General features: G+C 41.4%; 1 protein-coding gene across 2 annotated transcripts in view; it reads right to left on the reverse strand.

Annotated features, from left to right (window-relative positions):
- The window catches only part of fbn1 (fibrillin 1), an 86,441-nt gene that overhangs the window by 31,322 nt on the left and 31,111 nt on the right, over window positions 1-24,008 (reverse strand). For both annotated transcript variants that reach the window (XM_049592856.1, XM_049592845.1), the window contains exons 16-38: window positions 23,403-23,525; window positions 22,331-22,483; window positions 21,714-21,767; window positions 21,480-21,605; window positions 21,234-21,359; window positions 20,980-21,099; window positions 19,880-20,017; window positions 19,740-19,790; window positions 19,516-19,641; window positions 19,171-19,398; window positions 18,956-19,081; window positions 17,187-17,315; window positions 15,953-16,078; window positions 12,892-13,017; window positions 12,658-12,780; window positions 11,098-11,223; window positions 10,360-10,485; window positions 5,873-5,995; window positions 4,076-4,198; window positions 3,855-3,980; window positions 1,827-1,949; window positions 1,497-1,619; window positions 1,207-1,374 (exon numbers count right to left, since the gene is read on the reverse strand). In XM_049592856.1, coding sequence (XP_049448813.1) covers window positions 1,207-1,374; window positions 1,497-1,619; window positions 1,827-1,949; window positions 3,855-3,980; window positions 4,076-4,198; window positions 5,873-5,995; window positions 10,360-10,485; window positions 11,098-11,223; window positions 12,658-12,780; window positions 12,892-13,017; window positions 15,953-16,078; window positions 17,187-17,315; window positions 18,956-19,081; window positions 19,171-19,398; window positions 19,516-19,641; window positions 19,740-19,790; window positions 19,880-20,017; window positions 20,980-21,099; window positions 21,234-21,359; window positions 21,480-21,605; window positions 21,714-21,767; window positions 22,331-22,483; window positions 23,403-23,525 — 2,913 coding nt within the window. The remainder of the gene's footprint in view (window positions 1-1,206; window positions 1,375-1,496; window positions 1,620-1,826; window positions 1,950-3,854; window positions 3,981-4,075; window positions 4,199-5,872; window positions 5,996-10,359; window positions 10,486-11,097; window positions 11,224-12,657; window positions 12,781-12,891; window positions 13,018-15,952; window positions 16,079-17,186; window positions 17,316-18,955; window positions 19,082-19,170; window positions 19,399-19,515; window positions 19,642-19,739; window positions 19,791-19,879; window positions 20,018-20,979; window positions 21,100-21,233; window positions 21,360-21,479; window positions 21,606-21,713; window positions 21,768-22,330; window positions 22,484-23,402; window positions 23,526-24,008) is intronic.

A 24,008-nucleotide genomic window follows, 5' to 3' on the forward strand; every position in this document is an offset into this window, starting at 1 on the left:
ATGTAGCCACGACAGCAGACAGTGCTTCAAATATGGCTGTTTAAACCCTGATGCCCGAAACGTTAAATCAAATAAATTCTTCAAGGAGCAGCTACTGGTGTGCGGACTTTATCTTTTATGTCTTAAACCCTGATGCTTCACACACATCTCAAGTCCAGCAGCACATAAGATCCAAACAATCACCACAGTTTCAAAGTGGGCACCCAAAATTACCAATTCTGTACCCAGCCAAATGTCTCCCTTTCTGTTCCTGAGTTATGGTGTTAAATAAGGGCCAAAAAAGTGTTTTGGCAGAACACTGTGATGTCACAGTGAAGATGATCTCTGAGCTTTTGTATATAAAATGTCACCACATCATCATTTTGTCTGTTTTTTTTTTTTTTTTTAAATATTTATTGTATGCATTCTTGAGTCCTGGCCAAACATGTGTGTGCAGGGACATGGTGACCTCAACCTTTGACCATCAAAATCTAATCAGTATATCCTTGTGGAACATTATGCCTCCGGTCATGGCAGTCCCCAGCGTGGAGACATAAAAAGTTTGGCCTCAAGTCAAGAATGAACATGACAAAGTAGCAGCAAATATATTTTAAGTATAATCAGATCCACTTGGTTCTCAGAACAGATTTTCCCAGGCCAATTAGGGTTTGGGTCTGTCATTTTGGACTTGTGAAGATCTCTTACAGTTCATTAACACTGCACTGGAAAGTGCAGTTTGAGAAGGTTAATCTGTGGCGACTCATTTATCTAACTTGAGGAGGTTCTAATCAAAGTCAGTTATGATGTCTTTAAAATCAGATGCACAGCTGCACAAAGTTAATAGACCAGATACTATGGTGAGCTCACTATATGCATTAACACCTTCAGTGTAATGATTATAAAATATCAATACCCAGTAAACATCGCACTAACTTTACTATGTGTGGTGACAGGGGTGTGAAGCTCATTTTGCCACAACAAGCCCAATTTTATCTCAAGTGGGTCAGACCAGTAAAACACCACTGTGTAATAACTTGTAAATATCACCACCTACAAATTTTTCCTTTTGTTTTGTTGTTAAGAAGTACAAGAACATTCTGAAAATATCCATTTACAGCCAGATGAGGAATAGTCTGAGATGTTTTATAGAGGCCACAAATCTTGTTACAGAGCTGAAACATAAGCGTGCATAAATAGATGCAAAGTCTAAATGATGGGTTGACTCACTTGAGTTGACAAAGGGGCATGATTCGCATGGATTTCCCCAGCCCTTGCCCAGGGAGCAGCAGCAGGATGCCTTGGAGACACCAACTCCAATCTCATTAGAACAGTCCAAGCTCTCTGATGCATCTCCTCGGGAACGAACATCCAGGAAGCAACTTCCAGAGCGAGTGTCTGTGTATAAACACACACACACACACACAGTTGAGTCTTGCAGTTGCTTCAGAATTAGCTCTATGACAAAACAAAAAAAATCATACACCAACAATGTATAGTGACAACTTGTTGAGTCTCACCTACACAGCCCACCCGGGTGGGGTTGAGCTCAAAGTCTGGAGGGCAGTTACAGTGGTAGCTTCCAGGGATGTTGACACACATTCCATTTATGCAGATGGTTGGATCTGCACATTCATTAATATCTAAGACAGACAGACAAAACATTAGCTTATTGTTTATTGAAGAGGAATTTTCATTATTTGTCAACAACAAGGAGAGTATTTCAGCGAGCATGAAACCTATTTTTCTCTCTCATTGCTGTTGCTCCATTTCTTTTCCACACCTTTAAATTTCCTCAGCTCACTGGAGCATAAACAGAACAGCAGGACTGGTGTGTTGACTTGTCTTACCTGTGCAGTTTCCTCCACTCCTGTCCAGTTCATAACCAATGTTACATTCACATCTAAAAAGTCCTGGGATATTCTGGCAGCGTCCATTGACACAGATGTCAGCAAAGGTACATTCGTCTATGTCTGTAAAAGAGACAGAGTGAGAGAGAGAATGATAAAGAGGGAAAGAGAGAGAAGCCCAGCTGTGAGGGATTAGTGGATCATGGGATCATGGTGGAAAATTGGCAGCCAGCAATAGGAAGTGAAGGCCGCTCACCTCTGCTAAAGAATGACAGTTCTGGGGCAAAAAATGCCCAGACATATCCAGACAGACGCACACATACACTATCAGAGCAGCAGCCAAGGTTATGAAATTGTGCTCTTCCACATCATTAGACTCTGCACAAGTCATTACTGTCCAGGCCTGCCTGAGTTGAGGCAGGGAGGACTGGACAGGTTATTTCAGGATGTTTGACACATCAGCACAACAAGGTCAGTCTGTTCATTCAATTGAATCCAGCGATGTCTTATCACTGGAAGCATGAATCACACTCTTCTGCTACCGGTCGTAAATGTGCTCATATGTCGACTCTGCAGTGGCTCAGCTTGGGATTCACACAAGACTCCTCCTCCGTTATTTAAGTCTACATGCAATCTTACATCACCTTAACCTTTTTTTTTTTTTTTACTTAAGTAAATGCTACATAAAATGTCCCTAAAAAGGTCTACTGTCTTTTGGAGACCTAGACAAAGCAAACCTGGATAGCATGGAGGCATTTCATGTGTCATCTATAGAGGGCGCTGCACAATGCACAATGGAAGTAAACAGTAGTAGCAAGATGGGGGATCATGTTTATTACCTGTGAGCGTTTGTTCTGTTATTACAGATATTTGTTTTTATCCAAAAAAACAAGCACAGACCAACTTTTATGATAAGAAGATGTAGAAGACTATTACGTGCAAGACATCAAAACTCGGAACCCATCAGCTATCAGTGTTACGACAATAAGCCTCTGGGGGCAAGGGCAAATACTTCAGGCTGATTTGGTGTAACCCACTTATATTTGAGTCATGACTTGCTCCTTTGAGTACCGGCCATTTCGGCTGATCTCAAAGAACAGATATCTGCACAGACAATAGGTTCTGAGTTTGTATACTCCTCAGTCTACAAACAGACAACAAATGGAGCCAGAACACTTGCGATATCAAAATCTTGTCTCATCGCATACAAATGCAGAGTCTGTTTACAGAGATTAGACTCCACCCTCTCTTTCCAAGCTGCAGAATATGACACACACACACACAGATGTTGTCACGGTCCACACTTCAGGTCAAGGAAAACCTGCTTTTTTTTGGTTCCAGCTGGATACCAACTTTTTTGGGTTCTGAACCCATGTATTTTTGGTCTGAATGCTCCAAACGCTTCAGAATCAGGTGCGTAAACTGGAACTGAACCCTTTCCATGTTGGAGGAAAAGGGGTGTGTAGGTGAAGGGGACAGTTAGCCAGCTGATTATTGCAGGCTAAAGTTAACTTAGCTTAATAAAAATCTTTACATACAGACTACAGCTGGGACAAAGGCACAACTACACTGGCAGCTGGCATATTAGCTAGCATAACGTTAGCAAACTAGCAAATGTTAGGATGGCAAGGTTTTCATCAGCCTTTGTCTGTTAATTTAACCCTCTCACGAAAACAAAAAACAAACAGAAAACCACCAAACATCAATACCAAATCAACAACCAAATATAAAAAGGGAACAAGCCAAGATTCATTGTTCTTGTCCATTTCTTAGAAATGTTCTCACAACTAAAACCACTTAGACCCTGAGCATATTGTGTCTTTTCCATGTCCAAAATACTATCTCATGAGTTCCATTTGAAGACAGCATCTGTTTGGATCGGTTCTTTCTCCAAACAGGAAAACAAACAACCATTCACCAGAGTAACACCAGACCTTTTTGAATCACTCAACATAATTCAAGATGCGGGCACCAATACAGAAGTCTGGAACCAAGATAGTCAGGAATAGCAGCGTTGTATTGTCTTACCCTCGCAGGCCTTGCCATCAGGAGTGGGGATGAAGCCCATGTCACATTCACAGCGGAAGCCTCCTGGCAGGTTCAGACAGTGGCCACTCTCACACAGGTTGCTGTTCTCTGCACACTCATCGCTGTCTGCAGTGGTGATCAAACACATGCAGTCCATAAACACACAATGCATTCGTGCATCTTCTAAAAAGCAAAAATAAATGTGGTTTTGTATGTGTGACCTGAGCAGTAGAATCCATCTCCAGAGAACCCATCCTTGCACGCACAGCGATACGAGCCCATTGTGTTGACACAGTCAGCGTTGTTGCTGCACAAGTGCGTCCCATTGGAGCACTCATCCAGGTCTGAAACACAACAAAGTCCAAAAGCAATTACATGTATGCAGGTGGTTCTACTTCATCCAAATGTTGAGGAAAGGATATGGCTTGTGATATTCCATATTTTTCTGATTGTAACAAAACCCATAAAAATACCAAAACCAAACATTAGTCCATCTCTCAAAACTTTACGACCTCTCTAACATGGCTGCGACCACAAGCTCATTTGTTCCAAATGAAGACATAAATCTGAGCCTAGAAATATGTTGTTTTATTTTCAAAATAGGCTCACTACTTTCCTAAAACAGCTGGGCACTGTAGTTTATGACAAAGTTAACAAAGACAGGGGTAAATAGTGCTTTTGTTGGGGGCTGTTGTCAGTTGAGGATTTATAGAAAAGTATTAACAGCACCAAGACTCAGTGTTTCCCCTCGGTTGACTGCCTTGGCCTGGCAGATGGGCCAGTCTTGGGGGTGGTAAGACAAGGAAACACCATAAACTATCTCTAAACTAAATGAGATCCACCGCACAGCACTTAATTACAAAGATCATAATCATAATATGCCAAGCTCATGCAGATTTTGAGACATTGGACCACTGGGAATAGATAGGGCCCCACCATCTCTCCTACATAGGAGCCAGACACAGATTTTGTGGTGGTTTTGCATCTTTTTGTGGTTTTGGGTCCCTTCATGGTCATTCTGTGTCTCCTTGTGGTCACTTTGTGTCTCTTTGAGAATATCTCGTGTCTTTTTTTGTCCCTTTGTGTCTCTTTGTGGTCATTTTGAGCCTCTTACTGGTCAGTATGTTTGCAAATGAAGGCCAGGGGGCCTCCTAACACTTTGGCCCTCTAGGCCTGTGCCTGGTAGTCTTGTCTAGTAATCCGCCCTTGGTCAAGCTGGTTTGCTTGTTGCTCCATTTAGTTCCTTTGTCCAAAACAGTGATGAAGAACAGAAGACAAACTTAAGCAGAAAACAATGAGGGCAAAACCAGCATATTCTCTGGTCTAGCTCAGCTAAAAAACAAAACACCAAATCTGTCAGCACTATAGCGTGCCATTCACTACCGAGCCTGGTTGTTACCAGTGGCCTACGGACAATGTTATCCTCACTTCACCTGTTCAGCTGGCTTTAGCAATTAAGATAATGGACTCTCACTTGTCTTGCTGTTATTATAGACATTTGAACTAACCACAGACACTTGCCTCATTCATGGAGTCACAGCGGTACACCACTGCAGTTAACAGCATGCAGTGCACCGCTATGAATATAGGGGAAACACTGCATTACAAATAAAGTTTTTTGGCCTGGTGGGGGTTCCCATTCGTCAGGTAGCCCACCAGGTCTGTGCAATTATATGGGAAACACTACACTATATGTGGTAGTGCACACTGTAATGTAGCACAAAGGAATACTGCAAGCTACTGTATATCAACTACACAGGCATTTTTTGTTAATATGATCACCTAATTGTTGGTTTTGGTCGTTTCAGACCAACTTTAAGAAAACTTACCTTTCTGTCATCCCTGACAAGAAAAGGAAAAATATATTTAACCTTTTGTTTGGTTTTACTAACATGATCTTCTCATCTCCTCACTCTTGGATGTTGAAAAAAGTGTTACAGAAATGTTCATTCCTTCTATCAGATACTACAGATTATATATGTTATTTCAATAGACCCATTGAGTGGCAGCATTTTTACCTGTGCATTTGAGGCCGTTGCCAATCCATCCTGGAGCACAGTTGCACTTGAAGCCACCAGCTGTGTTGGTGCAGGTGGCGTGTCTGTCGCAGTTATGGGCTCCGATCTCACACTCATTGACATCTGTTGGAGAGGAAGCAAACAAGAAACCATGTAAAGAAAAACAGACATGACTCTGATGGTCTGATGATTTGAGTCTGCATTCTCATTCCAGTGGGGTTCTTGGCATTGTGGAGTGAGTTGATGCTTGGTTTGAACTGCATAAAGACAGCAGCAGGAGACGACAGGACTAAGTCTTTCTGGGTCACTGTCTTCACTCATGGATTTCAGAGCAGAAGGCACAGAGACATTCTCATGATCTCTGATACTAATAGCCTTCCTGCAGAGGTTTAATGAGCAGACCCAGTCTCTGGATTTTCATTGTGCAAGTGCGTCCAGAGAGCTATAAAAAAGAGTAAGCGGGAGAACGATATCCTAATACTCAGGCCTTGTTCTGTCTGCTCTGTCTGAACTAGTATTTCTGAGGTTATTCTAGGCAAAGATTTCCCTCCTCACCCACAGACCCACAGACACTGCACGCTCATATGAGGCTTTTGTAACAGCCCTCTTTAAATGCTCATGTTCGGTTTTCTCACCACCCCCAGATGTCAAGTTTGGAAATTTAATCTTTCCCAAATATAATTTCTATAAAAATGCAACGTGGTAATGTGCCAGCTCTACAAATAAACATTCCTTCACGGCAAAACCATTATAATTATATCTGAACTTTGCCAACGGATGAAATATTGAGGTACTTAGTAGATAATGTGGTTATAAAAATACCTCTCTATATGTGCTAAGCTATTGTATATGTCCCTGGATTCTAATAAATGAGCAACAACAATTAATGGGAACAATTAAATTGGCTACTATTAAAATCTGCCCTACCCATAAAGCTGTTTACATCCTGTAGGGTGTAACCAATAAGGATCTCAGTGAAGCAGCTGGCGGCGATAAGATCCTGTGAATGTGGCTCTGACTCTCTTGTTCCTTGGGTAGTTCTGACATGATCAACTACATGGCACAATGGAAAAAGCCTGTATGGTGCTGCAACAATGACTACTGCTAATATGAGCCAAAACAACCCTGTGAAACACTTATCAACACAATACCTGGCCCTGGCCCTGGGCCTGAGTGTTACAGCTTTGATAGAAGAAATGTGTATGTGTGTGTGTGTGTCACTGTACATCAAGGGAAGCCATGCTGTGAACTTGATCAAGATGTTAGGACTTATCAGCCAATGAGACACACTCCTCTGTGTGTGTGTGTGTGTGTGTGTGTGTGTGTGTGTGTGTGTGTGTGTGTGTGTTTGTGTGTGTGTGTGTGTGTGTATCTTTGTGAGGGTAGTAATTCAAAACACTGTCAATTAGAGATTAGCGCTGCTGGTTTACAGTCCTTCCTGAGGAGAGGGTACATTATATTTACACTACATTTGATGACGGGGTTAATATGAGGGCTGGGAGCAAACGAATCTCCCTGGATTACAGATGGAATTAAAGATCATTTCCCCCAAGCCTTTGATGACAGGGAGAGCACAACAAACACACACGTTCTCATGTGGAAATGTAAAATGCAAACAGGGGTTTGTTGCATGCGAGAAACGTGTCAGCGGTCACAGCTGGTGTCAAAGAAGAGGCTTGATTTAACCAGGGCTAATGTTTGACAGACGAAGGGCAAGAAAAAGGATAAAAAGGGATAGTGGAGAATTACACATCTGCCTACCTGGCCATGTAGCTGTCTCCTGGTTTGTGTGCCTGCCTGATTGCCTGTCTGTAAATCTGTCTGCCTGCCTGTCTTGCTAGATGTCTAAATGCCTGCTTGTATGGCTGCCTTCCTGACAACCTGGCCCTGCAGTAAGCGCTATTATGTTACAAAAGAAAAGAAAAGTAGGGGAGCCATCCAATGACAAAATAGTGAGAAAATATTAAGCATATTAAATATTCTCCTTTCTCTGGATTTCAAGGCTCCTCTCCTTATTTCTTAGTTTTATAGCTGATTAAAAACACAAGTAGAAGAGTCATAAAGTTAGCAAGCTGACTCAGAAAGTTTGCGAACATTAGCCACCATAAGCTGCTGGTCAGACTAAATAAAGAAGAGTCAGATAAAGTGCCCCCCTCTCCACCTGGCACTGAAGTGCATTTTGAGCTGAGTGATCGGATTGCATTGGATAAAGCTCGATCACATGAAAGTACAAGTGTAAATGCACCTAAACTACGCTAAGGACAAATTCAATCTGATCGGCCAGGGATCCAAATTTGTGTTTTCTAGGATGGCAAAGGCATGACCTGGCCTACTCTCCCTCTGACTGGCTAGGACTTGTTGCCTTCGTTGGTTGGATTGCTTAGGTACAGAACTTGAGGAGTGAGATTGGTTGGGGTTAGGGTAAGAATGTCAAGGTAAGCCAATCAGAAGCAGAGTAAGGCAGAGTAGGGCAGGTCACAAAATATGCATCAGGAATGCATTGTGACCAAACTGAACCCAAGTATAAATTGAATTATGTTTGTAAACAGCTACATGGGCATGATTATGTAAAAAAATTGTATAAAGGCAAGTAAAAATTAACTTCAGGTGTTGTTTGAGCTGGACAGAGCAATCAGATTTCAATGTGCACAGTGGAGATACATGCTAATAACCTACCAGGCATAAATGCAATGCATGGTTAGATTCTATCCAGATACAATCTAGATGCGAGATGCATTTAATGCAAGGTGTAAAAGGGGGTCTAACTGGCTGTAAATGTCAATAACAGGATAATGGTATATATTAAAAAGCAGTGTGATAGTCGCACAAGCAGACAAGAGTCATGAAGTTAACAAGCTGACCCAGGAACGTCAGTTGCACAACAATATATAGTTAAAGTTTGCTAACATTAGCCAATATCAGCTAGTGGTCACACCATAAAAATTAAGACTGTAAAAGCACAACCGCTGACTGTACTGAAGAAACCAAAGGTTTAACTTTTCATCTTTAAAGGGAAGATTGTGTTACTTCTTGTTTTTAAAAGTGTAGTCTCGCTGTAATTGCTCAAATTGTTTGACAGTATTGTCATTTAGCTGAAAAATGATAAAGCCAACATACTTATAAGCTTTCATTTACCCTTATCCTCTCTTTAAAGCTAAGACACTCCCAGCCTTGTAAACTCCCCCAGTAGATCTCCACCCAGTCCTAACTTTCCAATACACACGCAAAGACACCAAAGTGTCTCTGTAAGAGCACATACAATACAAATCCTCACACCCTGCCCACTGAGGTCTCAGTGTTGTGGAATAAAACGAGAAATAATTCTTGTGGGAGCTTCATCAACAGCTGGATCAGATCTGGGTTTGAGAGCACCACTTACTCATTAACACTGACACACACGCAAGAGGATTTAGTCCACGCATACCAACGTGGTCACATCAAGATTTTGGACAATGACAACCGATTTCTTATGCATTTTTTTGTCTATATTGGAGAGGGATCCAATCCAAAAAGAGTAGCAGGTTTTGTTCACATGTCTATAACAAGACATCCTGCCTGCCTGAGAGGAATTAGTGTTTTGGTTCCCTGGTATTCTGGGGCCGAAATTCCAAACCTGTGAATCAGAACTGGCTGCTTTACTGCAACCCCAGCTTTCTCAAAACAAGGAAAATACTGTATGGACATTTTAATGGGATTAGAATGAGCAGGAGTGTGAGTGAGTTTGAATCATACTTCAGACAGAGCTGTTTATTTGCGTCTGAAGGAAGACGTGCTGCTGCTGACTGTGTGTCTGACTCATTTCAATCAGAGAGAAGAGGCCAGATTACGATCACTTACCAAGCTAGCCTTCAATTCCAAACTTTTAAGTGGCCATATAAATTAGTCTTAACTCTGGCTCGACAAGAAGCGAATCCAAAAGAGCAAAAGGACCCAACCGACCGGATGGACTTTGTATTTATGTGTTCTGGAGCCCTTTCAGATGATTACGTGTTGCAAAACTCTTCCAACCATCACGTAATGTTTAACCGACCTTAATGAAAGAGCAACAAAGGAATAAACAAAGGTGCAATGTGATGCATGCATCTGACAGGAGATACTGATCTCACTGCTGCTGTTGCTGCTCACACATGTGAATGAGTGTGAGTTAACGTATTTGTGTTTGCAAGCGTGTTTCTCGTCAAGTCAGACAGGAGCTCTTGAATAAGGGTGAGTAATGTTAGAGCTGCTTCTGGTTAGCCAGACATTCTCCTTGCATCCTCTCATTTCTCACCTCTCTTGCTTTCACTCTTGTTATTCAACAAAACCACACACACATACACACTCACATGCTCATCCACACACACACCTCTCGTCCACCACTTAATCAGCAGCAGCCCTCTACTGACTCACCGTCCTTTCACTCCCATCCACGTTCTTCCATTGACAGGATGTTTTGTTGTGGGTAGGAATTCTCCGTGTGTGTGTGTGTGTGTGTTTATTTCATTCACCTGTGCAGCCTGTGGTTCCCTTGCGGACAGAGTATCCCAGGTCACAGTGACAGATGAAGGATCCCTTCGTGTTCTCACAGTTTCCACTCAGACAGATGTTTGGATTCAGATCACACTCATCCACATCTAGAAAGGGAGGCAAAAGACGAGTGGAACAAAGAAAGGGCAAGAATGTTAATTTGCTAAACACAGCTACAATAAAGGAAAAGTTCAGGACAATGAATAAAACCGAGTTAGCTTTTGTTGATTCGACCTGCCACACAGGTTTTGATAAGCTTTGATTTATGTACCTGAGTCACAGGGGAATTACATCACAAGCTATGTTAAGGTTTTAAAATGTGTTTACCTTTATAAAATACTGCAATAAGAGAGTATGTGTTTTCAGACCCATTTAGAAATCCTGACATCATGGATGGCAGGTTTTTGTTTTCTCACTCAGTAGAACCAGACGTCTAAATGTCACGCATTCCTCCCTGCTCTGACCAACTAAGACAATGTTCACTGTCTTGTAAATCAACAACAACAACATTACACTCTGTTCTCACACACAGACTCACAGATCTGAGTCATTAAGTCTTATTCTCGTGACTCATATCTTGGATAGCCTTTAAGATGATCATTATGTTGTTTCAGTAAATCTCTGAGAAACCCCAGGATCTAATAAGCGTAGAGCTGCGGAGGGTGTAGCTGCTGCTGCTGCGGTGTTTTTATTTCAGGCATAAAATGGGCATCCATTACCCAGGCAGGTCTTCATATCCTCAGATGACATGAAACCGTCAAAGCACAGACACTGGTAAGTCCCGGGGGTGTTGGTACACTGGCCTCCATCACAAATGTCTGGGCTCTCCTCGCACTCATCAATATCTGAAGATTGAAGACAGAGAGGCAGATCGGAAATGAAATGGAAGCCGGCAAAGTGTAGAAGACAAGAAAAAATGGTCTTAACCTTGAAATACAAGCCTATATGTTGAGGTATTATTTACTAAACAATTTTTAGAAGAACACATCAAGATTGCAACATAAATCAGTGCTACTTCAGGTTTGTTATTCCTACACAGAGCAGAATACAGGACATTACAAGTACATTTACCTTTTCACTCATAAGTCAGCAAGGTCAATTCAGGACACAGCTTGTGCAACAACGTGAATATAAAGCTTAGCAAGTGTGAAGTAATTGTCGGCCTTTCTTTGGCACAAACTACACTGAAAATACCCTGACAGTGCCTTGATCTCCGTCTGTATATCTATCTCTAGTAATTAAAGGAATACATAGGAGTTAGTCTATGAACAACACATTTAGCCTACTATCATTTTGGATCTAATGATCATGATAATAATGATAATAATAGTCTCCAGATTTGGCCTTCACCATTTTCTCTGCCACACCAATGTATACATCATTTGAACGTGCGCCAGTCAACACACAGCAGTGACTCTCTATAAACCAGGTTTCCTGATTTCCTGCTCTGTTCCTGCTCTTGAATCCCGTCTCTCTAAACACAGCCTTTTAAACGACTTCTGTATTACCATATCTGCAATCTTTAGAAGATGTTCTGACAGGTAAAACCTATCATTGAAAGGTAGTTACTGTTTAGTTTCCACATCTCGACAAATGCGGCAAAGTACATTTAAAGGGGACCTATTGTGCTCATTTTCAGGTTTATACTTGTATTTAAAGTTTCTACTAGAACATGTTTACATGCTGTAATGTTCTAAAGACACGTTATTTCCTCATGCTGTCTGTAATGGAACATCTGTATTCACCCTCTGTCTGAAACACTAAGTTTTAGCACCTGTCTCTTGAAGCCCCACCTCCCAAAAAAGCCCAGTCTGCCCCTGGTGTCTCTGCACCATCACTGTAGCCAGGGAACTGCAACAGAATAAAACGGCACTTTCTACCTTAAAAATGTTGCCCTCCCTTACATGTTTCCCCAATGTTAGCATGTTGCTACACGTAGTAATGTGACCTACATAATGTAAACACCTGCAGTAGAATGCCGATCTGATGACCATATAAAGAAATCCATCATGAGCTGACGTCAGCTTGTCTCAAGAGTAGAAAATGTTGGAAACCAAGCATTAAGGTGGAGTTGCTCACAGGGATTACTTTTACATACGTTGGCCTCATTATTCAAAACTTTGGCAACGTTTAACATTTAATATATGACAGAAAATAAGGAAAAAGTCCCTTTTAAAATGTTACAATTGCCAACTGCATAGCGCAGATTAACAGACACAGTGTAAGAGATAAATTATGACAGAATAAGAGACACAAAAACAACATAAAGAGGTACTTACCAGTGCAGCTTCTCAGATCAGGCATCAGGGCGTATCCACTGTGGCAGCTGCACTCGTAGCTTCCTTCTGAGTTTGTACAGAAAGTCTCACAGCCGCCATTCTCAATGGTACATTCGTCGATGTCTGAGAGGCAGAAAAAGACACTGTCACATACAGCTGACCTTCAGATGGCCTCAATGAAAACAAAAGGAATATCTTTGACAGGAAACAGTCAGTGTTATGTTCAATACACACCAACACACTCCAGTCTGTTCTCTGTAGATTTGTATCCTGTGTCGCAGGTACACTGGTAGCGGCCGATCATATTGACACATTGGCCGTTCTTGCACAGTCTGTCACTTAGTTCACATTCATTGATGTCTGTGGAAGAACAAAGCAAATTCTTACACACAGTTTATACATACAAATCTATAAGAATATCCCTCATGGTTAAAGCTGAAGGTTATGGATGGGAACTGAAAAGTTGAAAACCAATTTTACAATTCTCCAATGGAATGGAATCGTATTCGGTATATGATAATATATCAGTTCCTTTCATCGATACGAAACGAATGCAGCTATGCTTCTGGACACAAGGAGTCATAGCAGAGACAAGGAAATGGTTCTAAGCTTGGCTTCATTTCACGAATGTTGTCAAGATGACAACCGTGCTGCTGCAATGTCTGTAAAATGATCATTTCAAGTAAAGGTGGAAACACCATTAATATGTTGGAACATCTTCCTATGCAACATGGGCTTAAATTGCAGGAATGCCACATATCTGACACTCTACGCGCAAGTGCCCGATTCCCAACCAAGCAGCATGTTGATTACCAAGGGTAGATATCCTGTTACAATAACATTAGCACCTCACAGGTAGGCTTAGCAAATTTTTTGTATTTGAAAAAGAAAACTAAATGAAAATGAATACTGTGCAAATATTCTCTCATTTCATCCACACTATGTTTAGACTTAGATATAATAAAGCTGTTGCACTGATGCATAAACTGTGTAATCCTACTTTTTTTCAACATAGAAAACTGATCAGGAATTATTAAGGGAATGGATAAAGCTATAAAGAACCAATAAGCATAATCAATAACAACACTGGTATCATTAAAATCTCATCAATTCCCATCCCTACTGAAGGTACCAGCAGCATGTTTAAATGATGTTTAAATCCTTGGACATAAAATGCAAGTCAGGATGGAGTAAATGGAGTAAGTCACATGCTCCTAAACACCAATCATTTTCCTTCAAAGTGCCACTGAGCAAGGCCCCAACCTCTGGCTGACACTACAAATTATTCTCATTTTTGATTAATCTGTCGATCATTTTCTTGATTCATTGATGAATCATTTGGTCCATAAAAATAAGCCCATCACATTTTTTAGAAAACCCAAAGCGAGATGTTCAAATTCCTTGTTTTGTCCAACCAAAACCCAATGATATTCACTTTAATACAACAGGAGACTAGAAAAAAAAACAGCAACTGTGACACATTTGAGACATTTGAACCAGTAATTCTTGCCATTTTTGGTTTAAATCAACAAACAAGGAATTCATTATCTATTAAATTTTCTGTCGATTGACTAATTGATAATGGTTTCAAGTCTTTACGCACACTAAATTACACCATTAATCAGTGTTCAAGTAAAAACTGTGACAGATGTTTCATGATGGATTCAGGACCTAATGGTGATAAATAGGACACATTCAACAAGGAATGTGACACCATTAATCACACTGCATCACGTCCATCTGTATGAAATTTGCTATGAAGTTTAGTATCATTATAATCATTTTAGCACTTCAGCTTGTTACTTCAGCAGAGATAATGAAGACCATTCTGTGAGAGGGGATAAAGTGGGCAGTTTTCTATAATGGTTTCATTGTTTTTATTACTTTGGGTGGCAATAAAGAAAATAAATGAGCGTAAGGGGCAGTGGTTGAGCATTAGGTCATGCACTGAAACCTTCACACACTGCATTAGGTCATGAGAATGACACCCAGTGAATAATGCATGATCAGCTCAACTCCATAAACTAAACATGCAAGTTGAATCTATAGAAATCATCAGAAAAGTCAGGCCCTTCTCTTGTTCTTGTAGAGAGAGTGTACTGCTGTTACTTTTCCAGTCAACTACGTGCTCAAATAACCAAAAGGTAAAAAAAAAAAAAAGGAACACAAACTGACTTACTGGAAGACTTGCTCGTCATTCAGCTATCAAATTTCAGCATCATCTTCATTAGAGTATTTTACAAAATGGGTAAAAATCTGAGTGTATATACACAACAAGATGACTGAATCTTTGCCAGTTACCCAGTAAGAGCTAGACACAAAAAAGGCTGGACCCTAAACCCAAAACCGCATCTGCATCCCAAAACCAGAAATTTCAGAACAAAAGTACACAACAAAATATTAATGATGCAAGTAAAAGCTACAATACCAAAATATAATCGAAAAGGATCGCATTCAAGACCTAAATAAAATATTAAACAGTACGAAAAATGAAAGCTCTATTTTGTTAGATAACTATAAAAACTCTCTAATAATAAAATCATCTCTCATTTCTCCACACTATGTTGAGATCCAAGTGGACCTTTCTTAGAGCACATGTCAATGTACATGCAGACACACACATTGGTCTAGAGCAGTGGTTCCCAACTGGTCCAGTCACGGGGTCCAGATTTCTCCTTAGTCTTTAGTTCAAGGTCCATAGAGCTGAATATATACTTGCGTTTGGCCACGTCGAACTAGTTTGCTGTCTATGTTAAGTAGTTGTCTGTTAATTCACTCACTCTGCAGCAGGAAATGTTACTTCAAAATAAAACCTGTGGACCAGAAATTCACCGTACTTCAAAACAAAGTGTGTTTTTTATAAACTTGACACATTAGTTAGTCACTTGTGGTCCACTCAGAATGGACCTGTGATGTTCTTTGGAACTGCAACCCACCAGATGGGAACCACTGGTCTAGAGTTCAATCAGCCCATTTATCAAAGTATATATATCCAGCACATACACAGACCTGACACACTCCCGGCTCACACAGAGCCCCAGTGAGCCCACACACAGAGCCAGAAACAGAGGCAGACAGAAGGGGACAATCCAAAGCACACTTGTCATTCGAACTGTCTGCTCTGAGACGGCGTTTCGTCTTACTGATCACCTTTCCACCCTTTTTCTTTCTTTCATCTCATAAGAAAATAAAGTAGAAACTAAATTTCGCCACACAGAAGACGTAAAAGGAGAAAAAAAAAGTTGGGAGAAGCAGAGTTTGCCTGTCTCTCCTCTCCGATGACCTCATCACTCACCTAGACAGGCCGACCCATCGGGTGCAATCTCGTGTCCCTCGGGGCACACACACTGGAAGCTGCCCTCTGTGTTTACACAGTCACCTCCACGGCACAGCAGAGGGTTCCTCTCGCACTCATCGATGTCTGTGGAAGAACAAGTGGAGATATTAAGTGTTCGAGTTCAGTTTCTGTCATCAGTTTCCAATGAAGCCCACAAGATTGGTAAATACATTTCTGTCAAACTTTGACTGGAAAAATAGTGAGACTCCAATTTTAGGAAGACTTAATAAAACTGCATGGTGAAAAAATACAAGCAGCAGCTTCGAGGCTGGCAGTGATGTTGAGAACCGGGAACGAACAAAAATAAAGAGTTTATTTGTTGGTTATTTTTATTAGCCAGCTAGCCCAGTCAGTACCAACAGCTAAGGACTGCAACCACTGCCCACATTATTTCCAGTCCCAGCTGCAAGTAAATTTTGTCGCGCCAATCTTAGTGTAATGGTAGCTTTAGGCCAAAAATAAGTATTGCAACTCTCTATTTTGTGTGTACGATTTCTCCCAAGAATTTAATCAAACGTCGTCAAAGGCAGACCAGAACCGAAATAGAGCAATAAGTATTTTTACAGACGGCAGAACATTAGGACTGCATATAAAAATCATTTTGCCGGGCAGCTGATTGTGTGTCCCTCACATGCAGGTCAAGCATGTAATAAAGAACAATTATCTTTTAAGACTTCATGGAGCAGTTTTGTGAAGCGATCATGACGACACTTGGGCTGCACAGACTAGACCCCTTTCAACACCCCACAGGGGCTTAAATAAAATCTGTTTAATTCTCCTCTCTCTCTCTCTCACACACACACACACACACACACACACACACACACACACACACACACACGTGTATATACAAATGCACACAGCTTGCAAATTTCAGATTACATCAGCCGTCTAAACAGTGAGGTCCAGGTCTGGCATGTTAGCCTAAGCACCTCATCCAGAGCTTATGGCCCGAGAGGGAGCGTAGAGGAGACGGCTGGGTTGTGATTAGGACTGGGGTCATGTAGCCGGTCTTCCCTGTATGGACCTTTACGACCACTTTAACAGGGTCTGTGAGAGCAGTTGTTAGGGAGATCAAGTTTGTTATTCGTGTCCTCACAGACTAAATGATTTCATATGACAGAGTGCTGTCTCTGCATGTAACTGTGCCAAATCGTCTCGTGCTGTTGATGTACGAGGATTCATTACTCACCCATGCAGTTTTTCATCATCATGAAGCCACTCTCGTAACCTTCGAAGCACTCGCATTCAAAATCTCCTGGTGTGTTGACACACCTGCCCTGTCCGCACAGGTCCGGAGAGATGCGGCATTCGTCGATGTCTGCAGGACAGGAAAGCAACAAAACTCAGCAAGGTGGAATTTCCCTTTACAACAGAACTTAGGCAGAGAAAATCATTTAGAGAGATCCCTGTATTTATTATAAATATCAAGAGATACAAAAAAACATGACATTTTCAACTCAGCAAAAAAAGTGATTTAACACAGGAGTGAGGAACTGATAAGATCAGAAGCAAAAAGCGATGAAGCTAAGGAATGAAATAAATATGAGGCAAACAAAGCATTATATTACAAAATATTTAACAAACAATTACTACATGAAAGACAGACTATAACACGAGATTAAGACATGACTTCAAGGATGATTTTGACAGCCTAAGCTCTTCAATCAGATTCTCACAAAGTCTAAAGCTAAAGGCCTGATTCCTTTTGAGTTTAATCCACATTTTGAAACACTTAAAACAGAGACTTTGGGCTAGGATCGTACTCACATGGGGTTAAAAGGTCCCAGATATCATTTACTGACTAAGAGCCTATAAATTATTTCAGAGTAAAGCCACGGCACAGGCATTTAAACTTAAAATGATGTGTGCACATTTCAATAGTGCAGTAATGTAGCTAACCAGACTACAGGGACCGGCTCCAACAAGTCCAGAGCAGCCAGGCTCCCATTAGACTGAATGAGCTGAATGTAGGCAACGGCTTTACACCACTTTACTGTGATTAGTGTTGGCAGAGGGATGCAGAGAGGGGGACTGATGAAGAATGGCTAGACTTGTAAAGATACAATGGAGCTGAGATATGAAGCAAACATTTCAGCCAAAAATAGCAACCACATGTATTTCAGCTCTTACATTATTGGCTGTATGTGAACAGCCAGTAACTGAAAAGTAGAGATGCTCCAGTACAATTTTTTCCCTCCAAATACCGATTCTGATACCTGACTCACATATCGGCTGATACGATGCGATACCATGGCACTGAAAACTTGGGGGCAATCTACAAATTGCCCCAAACCCAAAGATATTGAATTTACAATGATATCAAACAGACAAACTCTTGGGTCCAGACTCTTGAATCTGACCATTCCACCAAGTTCAAGTTGACTGACTTGTCTGGCATCGTGACGTGAAACAGTGTTTTCTTGGTTAAAATAAAATACGAACAATTAGACCCGTGGGGGGACTCAATAAGCCAATCAGCAGCACAGGCGGGACTAACGCCTTTGTCAAGCTGTTGTTGAACACTATAGGCAAAATAGACGCTGCTATGGAGGCCGTTCCAGATTGATGATCTCTCAATATTGCCTGACACAGTAGTTGTATTTACTTTGCTCTGCTCCACTCTTAAAACCCTGGCAAAAACTTTTGTTGGCATGGCTAGGCATCGATGTGGACTTAAAATGATGTAAGATTCAGGCGGCTATATGAGTCTCTAGTGATTGATTAAAGAAAAAACAAATCTCCCTTTCCCTCTGTTAGAGTGGATGCAATGTCAAACTGAAGATGGAAACAGAGTGTAACAAGCTGACACTTCTGTCTGATATCAGGAGAGAGAAAATAAGCAAATCCTCACATTTAAGAAAAAGGAAACAGCAGATATTTGAGTTTTTTGCTTAATAAATTACTAAAAAGATGCAACTAAATGACAATTAATCGGCTAACTGCTTCAGTAATACTCACCAGTGCAGTTCCTCTCATCAGAGTCCAGAGCGTAGCCGTTATCACAGCGACAACGGAAGCTGCCGATGGTGTTTCTACACCTTCCATTTGTGCACAAGGTGTTGATCATCCTGCATTCATTTATATCTAAAGAGTAAAGCAGAGGGATAAAGGAGGTGAGAGACCATTAATGAAGCAACTCATGCAGTCTGTGCAGTCTGTGGGGGGTAGAGTACCTTTGAGGAAGGGTCTGCCGTTGATGAAGTCGCCTCTATGCGAGAAGCCTGGGCCACGAGGACAGAGCTGGGCATATTCTGGAGTGCCCTTTTCCGGACATTCGTCACATTCAGGGCCCCAGGCTGCACCCACTGAGCAGCAGCAGGCGTCCACACGCTGCTTCCCTGGGATCGCAGCCCCACAGCGCTCATCATCATGAGTAAGGTAACAGTGCTCCATACGCAGGTCTGGAGGTCACACATATGTTTGATTTAAGAATACGAAGAAGTGCCAAACATACATTTAAGACAGGGCATTAAGACGGTGCGATGACGTCATGTGGAAAACACACAGACAGTACCCACCAATGCACGTCCTGCCGCTGACATCAACAGTCATTCCCGGAGGACACTGGCAGAAAAAGGAGCCCGGTGTGTTGACGCATTTGCCGTTGATACACACTCCAGGGAACACTTGACATTCATCCACATCTGACAGGCAGCAGAGGAGAGAACATAAACAACAGGTCTAGTGTTTCACATTGTCTCAAATGAAACATGGGATTATACGGCACTGAAGCACACCTTACCTTCACAGACATTTCCTTTGACTCTAGCAAAGCCTTTACCACAAATTTTATCTGAAAAAGGAAGCACATGACACAACATCAGTCAATGTAGTTAAATGGTTTACTAAAATGTGCACAGTGGTGCATATTGATTGTCTCACCTTTTTCACATTTTGCACAGGGACTGTTCCAGGCTTCTCCCAGTGTGGCGCAGCAGTGGGACTTCAGTGTAGCTCCGTTAATGTTGACCTCACAGCGATTATTAATGATCTTCAGCCAGCAGGTGCTCTTAGTAGTCTCTGTTTTAATGAAACAAACCTTATAGTTACTAGACTCTCAGTGATATGGAATGGAATAACATGTGGGTCAACACAAGCTGGTTTGGTACTTACTGTGTGTCAGTTCATGTAATTTGATACCAAAAGTCTGTATTTTCTTAGTTAAATAGGGCTGTGACTAATGATTATTTTCATCGATTAATCTGCCCATTATTTTCTCAAATAATCAATTAAATCTTTTGTCAGTAAAATACCAGAAAATAGTGATGATGATGTCTTCAAATGGTATGTTTTTGCTGACCAGCAGTCCAAAATCCAAAGATTTTCAGATTATTATCACGTATGACAATGAAAAGCATCAAATACTTACATTTAAGTAGCATACAACCAGCCACTGTTTGGCTCTTCTGCTTATAAGATTACTAAAATGATTATTCTATTATCAAAGTGGTTGCCTATTAATTTGCTGTCACTCAAAATTGTTGTAGGTCTTAAGTAAATCGTACTTTTAATTAATCTCCACAGCTGATCTAAAATAAATGAGAGTGCTGATTGGCTTACCCAAGTCAGGAAAACTGTTTTTTCCAGGCTTCACTAGGTGCTCATTTCCTACACGTGTTCCAAGTATTGGTTATATTTTGCCAATTTGTAATGGGGACAGAGCTGGTACTGGGCATTAGACCCGTTCATGTCACATTGTTTCATGTAGTTTATGACTGAGCTGCTGCAATGCTGAACTTGAGGCTAGACAGCTTTTTTTGTTTTAATAAAAAGTGGAGAAAATGCTTCTTTTTTAAAACCATATTTACCTATTTTTATTAACTGATACTATTAAACAATGACAGGTTTGAATACATCAAAGGGTGGCTTTCGTTCATTTATTTTTTCATTATTTTTATGATGACTAAATAAACATGTGGGCAATTAAAGTAGTGTTTCAGACAGTAGTGATATCAAATTCCAACAACACAATGCTCACTCACCTATACACTCCAACCCAGTGCTGTCAAGCGAACTGCCGGTTGAACACAAACACACAAAGGACCCTGGGCTGTTTCTACAGTCTCCATTAACACAGGGGCTGGACAGACACTCATCCACATCTGTGGGAGACAATAACAAACACCAGGTTTTAGTTCACACATTACCTATCTCTTATCCATCTGATCTAGCAGAGATAATACACACAGTGATTAGGTGACACTGTATTGCACAATAGAATGAATGAGTCTCTGACCCTCGCAGACGTCTGTGTCAGGATTAAAGAGGTATCCTTTAGGACACTGGCAGGTGAAACTGCCTGGTGTGTTCCTGCACAAACCGTTTTCACACAGCTGCCGGTTCATCAGACACTCATCAATATCTGAGGAAAAACACGTACAGAGAGAGACATGAAGACTTCACTCACACTGGCTTTTTACATGAGGGCTGTATACTGTAATTTTCTAGAAGAACTAGTAAAATTATAGAGCCATTCACGTACCAACACAGTTTTTGCCCGACAGGTCTACCTCAAAGCCCACATTGCAGGTGCATTTGTATGTCCTCAGCATGTTCTCACACACCCCATTCTGGCAGATGTCAGGGTCGAGGGCACACTCGTTAATATCTGAGAAGGCAAAGAAGGATCTGTTGAATGTCACAGTAGGAAAAAAGTAATAACCACATATAATTTATATGGCTCTGTTTGGTTGGTTTCTTAGCTTGTGTTTGTTACCTCTGGCATCTCCGCTTAGGCCAATGCCATTGGGGCACAGCGCCAGGAACTCAGCTGTGACAAAACACACAAACAGCACAGTTTGGTTGACAAAAAGAAGAAATGACAGTGTTTGAGAAAGTATCACATTTGCCAAAATCCAAGAAATCTCAAAGCAGAACATTTAATACCATGTCATTATCCATTTCCATGCTTTCTCATTTAGCCAAGATGTATATAAAAGCGTCTCCTTAATGTGGTGCAGCTCTGGCATCTTTTGATATAGAAACTTTAATTGGCAGGACTAATGAGAAGTGACTGGATGATGTGTGTGTGTGTTTGTGCGTGTGAGAAGGCTGTCAATGTCTCCTCCTAATTGTGGGCGTCTCTGTCAAACAACTTAGCCGTGACTATTCTGTCATTTATGAAATCCAGCCGGTTATGTCAGAGAAGACGAAGCATTTCATCTGGTCATCCTGACTTTGACAGGTGTGTTTTGAATTAAACCCAAACTGAGTGTTTCTGTGTGTGTGTGTGTGTGTGTGTGTGTGTGTGTGTGTGTGTGTGTGTGTGTGTGTGTAAGGCAGCAGGAGGTTGCTCCATATGTGTAAAGGGTGGAGTGATTCGAATGTCCGTACCAGAGCTTTGTGGCGGGCAGGGTTGGCAGGGCTCTCCGTAGGCGTACTCTGTGCTGGCACAGCAGCACTCCGACTTGGTCACAGCTCCAAATAAAGGCCTAACACACTGCCCTCGCTTGTAGCCACCATAACATGAACTGCGCATATGTGTGTCTGTTTCGGACAAAACAGGACAAGAGTGTGTGAGAAACGGAGATGAGGCAAGAGATCTGGAAGGAGGCTGGAGAGACAGAGAGACAGGGAGAGAGAGGCAGGCAAGAGTCCGCAGCTCCAATAAACAACAACACTGGCAAAACAAACGGTTGTTCTCTCTCCATAATATCCAGGGATTTGAGGCATTCTCCTGCGCTGATATCATCCTGACGAAAAACTCACCCAGACCGAACAACAGCATTTCAACACTTCCCACACAATACACAAAGAAATGTCGTTTGGGGGACTATAGGAATGTTGAAAATAAAGGATAAACAGATCTGGTCTCCGAGTGCCAGTCCAGGGGATAGGAGCAAAACCAGGCAGGAAAACATTATCGACACATGCATCATCGATGATAGTGAGCATGTGTTGCAACAGGTTAACTGGATGGGCTGTTGGTAAAGTTTATTATTATGGGATTATCCTCTGCTTTGTCACGTTCCGTTTTGTTTATTTTATCTCTGGACTGGAAAACATTTGTGTTGTGGTTATTCTGGTTAAAATGCACAGACAGTTGTGAGATTAGAAACATGCTCGCTCTGAGCTGTTGGTTGCTTAGAGAAGTGGGGACAACATTTTGACACAAGCTTTGTCCAATCACCAACGTGAGAATTCACTACAAACTGTTAGGAAACCACTGGAAGTACCAATTATTTACCAAAGTAGCTTCATAAACAAACACATTGTAAAAAATAAAGCTGAAAAAGTTAGTTCTCATCTTCTCCATGCAGCAACAGAGAACTTCAACCAGACAAAAACAAAAGGGACACACGCCAGCTACAAAGAGAGGGAGTTTGTGTTGCCTTTGAGATTACTGTTTGACATTGTATCTAAAATGAACACATGAACCATTCCTGGACACAAAACATTTACTCACCAACACAGACCCGTCCATCCAGGCCCACTGCCATTCCAGCCATACACTCACAGCGGAAGGATCCCTCTGTGTTGAGGCAGTGGCCGTTCATACACATGCCTGGAGTCTCACACTCGTCAATGTCTAGAAACAGATAGAGCACAGTCATTTCTCCATACGCTTCTCTTTATAAAATTAACGGTAAGAGCCTTCAGCAGGAAATAAACCAATTTCCTGCTTAAGCAGTAGTTATTAAAGTCCTCAGGTGCATGATTCATTAAAAAATGCAGCCAAAACTGCTGCACAGTTTCAGTTTTATGACCTCAACTAAGAAAACATTCTTTTCTTCTCCCTTGATCCCATCAGCGTATTACAATAATTATCATAATGAGCGTAAACAATGATATGGCATGCACGCATTAAGAGTGTGTTTATGTGTGTCTGTGTGTGTGTTCTGTGTGGGTGTGTTGGGGAACAGACAGACAGACAGACTGAAGATAGAAATGATGAGGCCCCAGGGCCCCTTTAGACTACACATTTCATTAATGACTGCATACATCAGGACACTTCACCCACACCCTGTGCTCCTATTTATTTATTCTGCTGTGACTTAACCAGGTCAGAGTC

This window comes from Epinephelus fuscoguttatus, linkage group LG2 (genome assembly GCF_011397635.1).
Source record: "Epinephelus fuscoguttatus linkage group LG2, E.fuscoguttatus.final_Chr_v1".
Taxonomy (NCBI): domain Eukaryota; kingdom Metazoa; phylum Chordata; class Actinopteri; order Perciformes; family Serranidae; genus Epinephelus; species Epinephelus fuscoguttatus.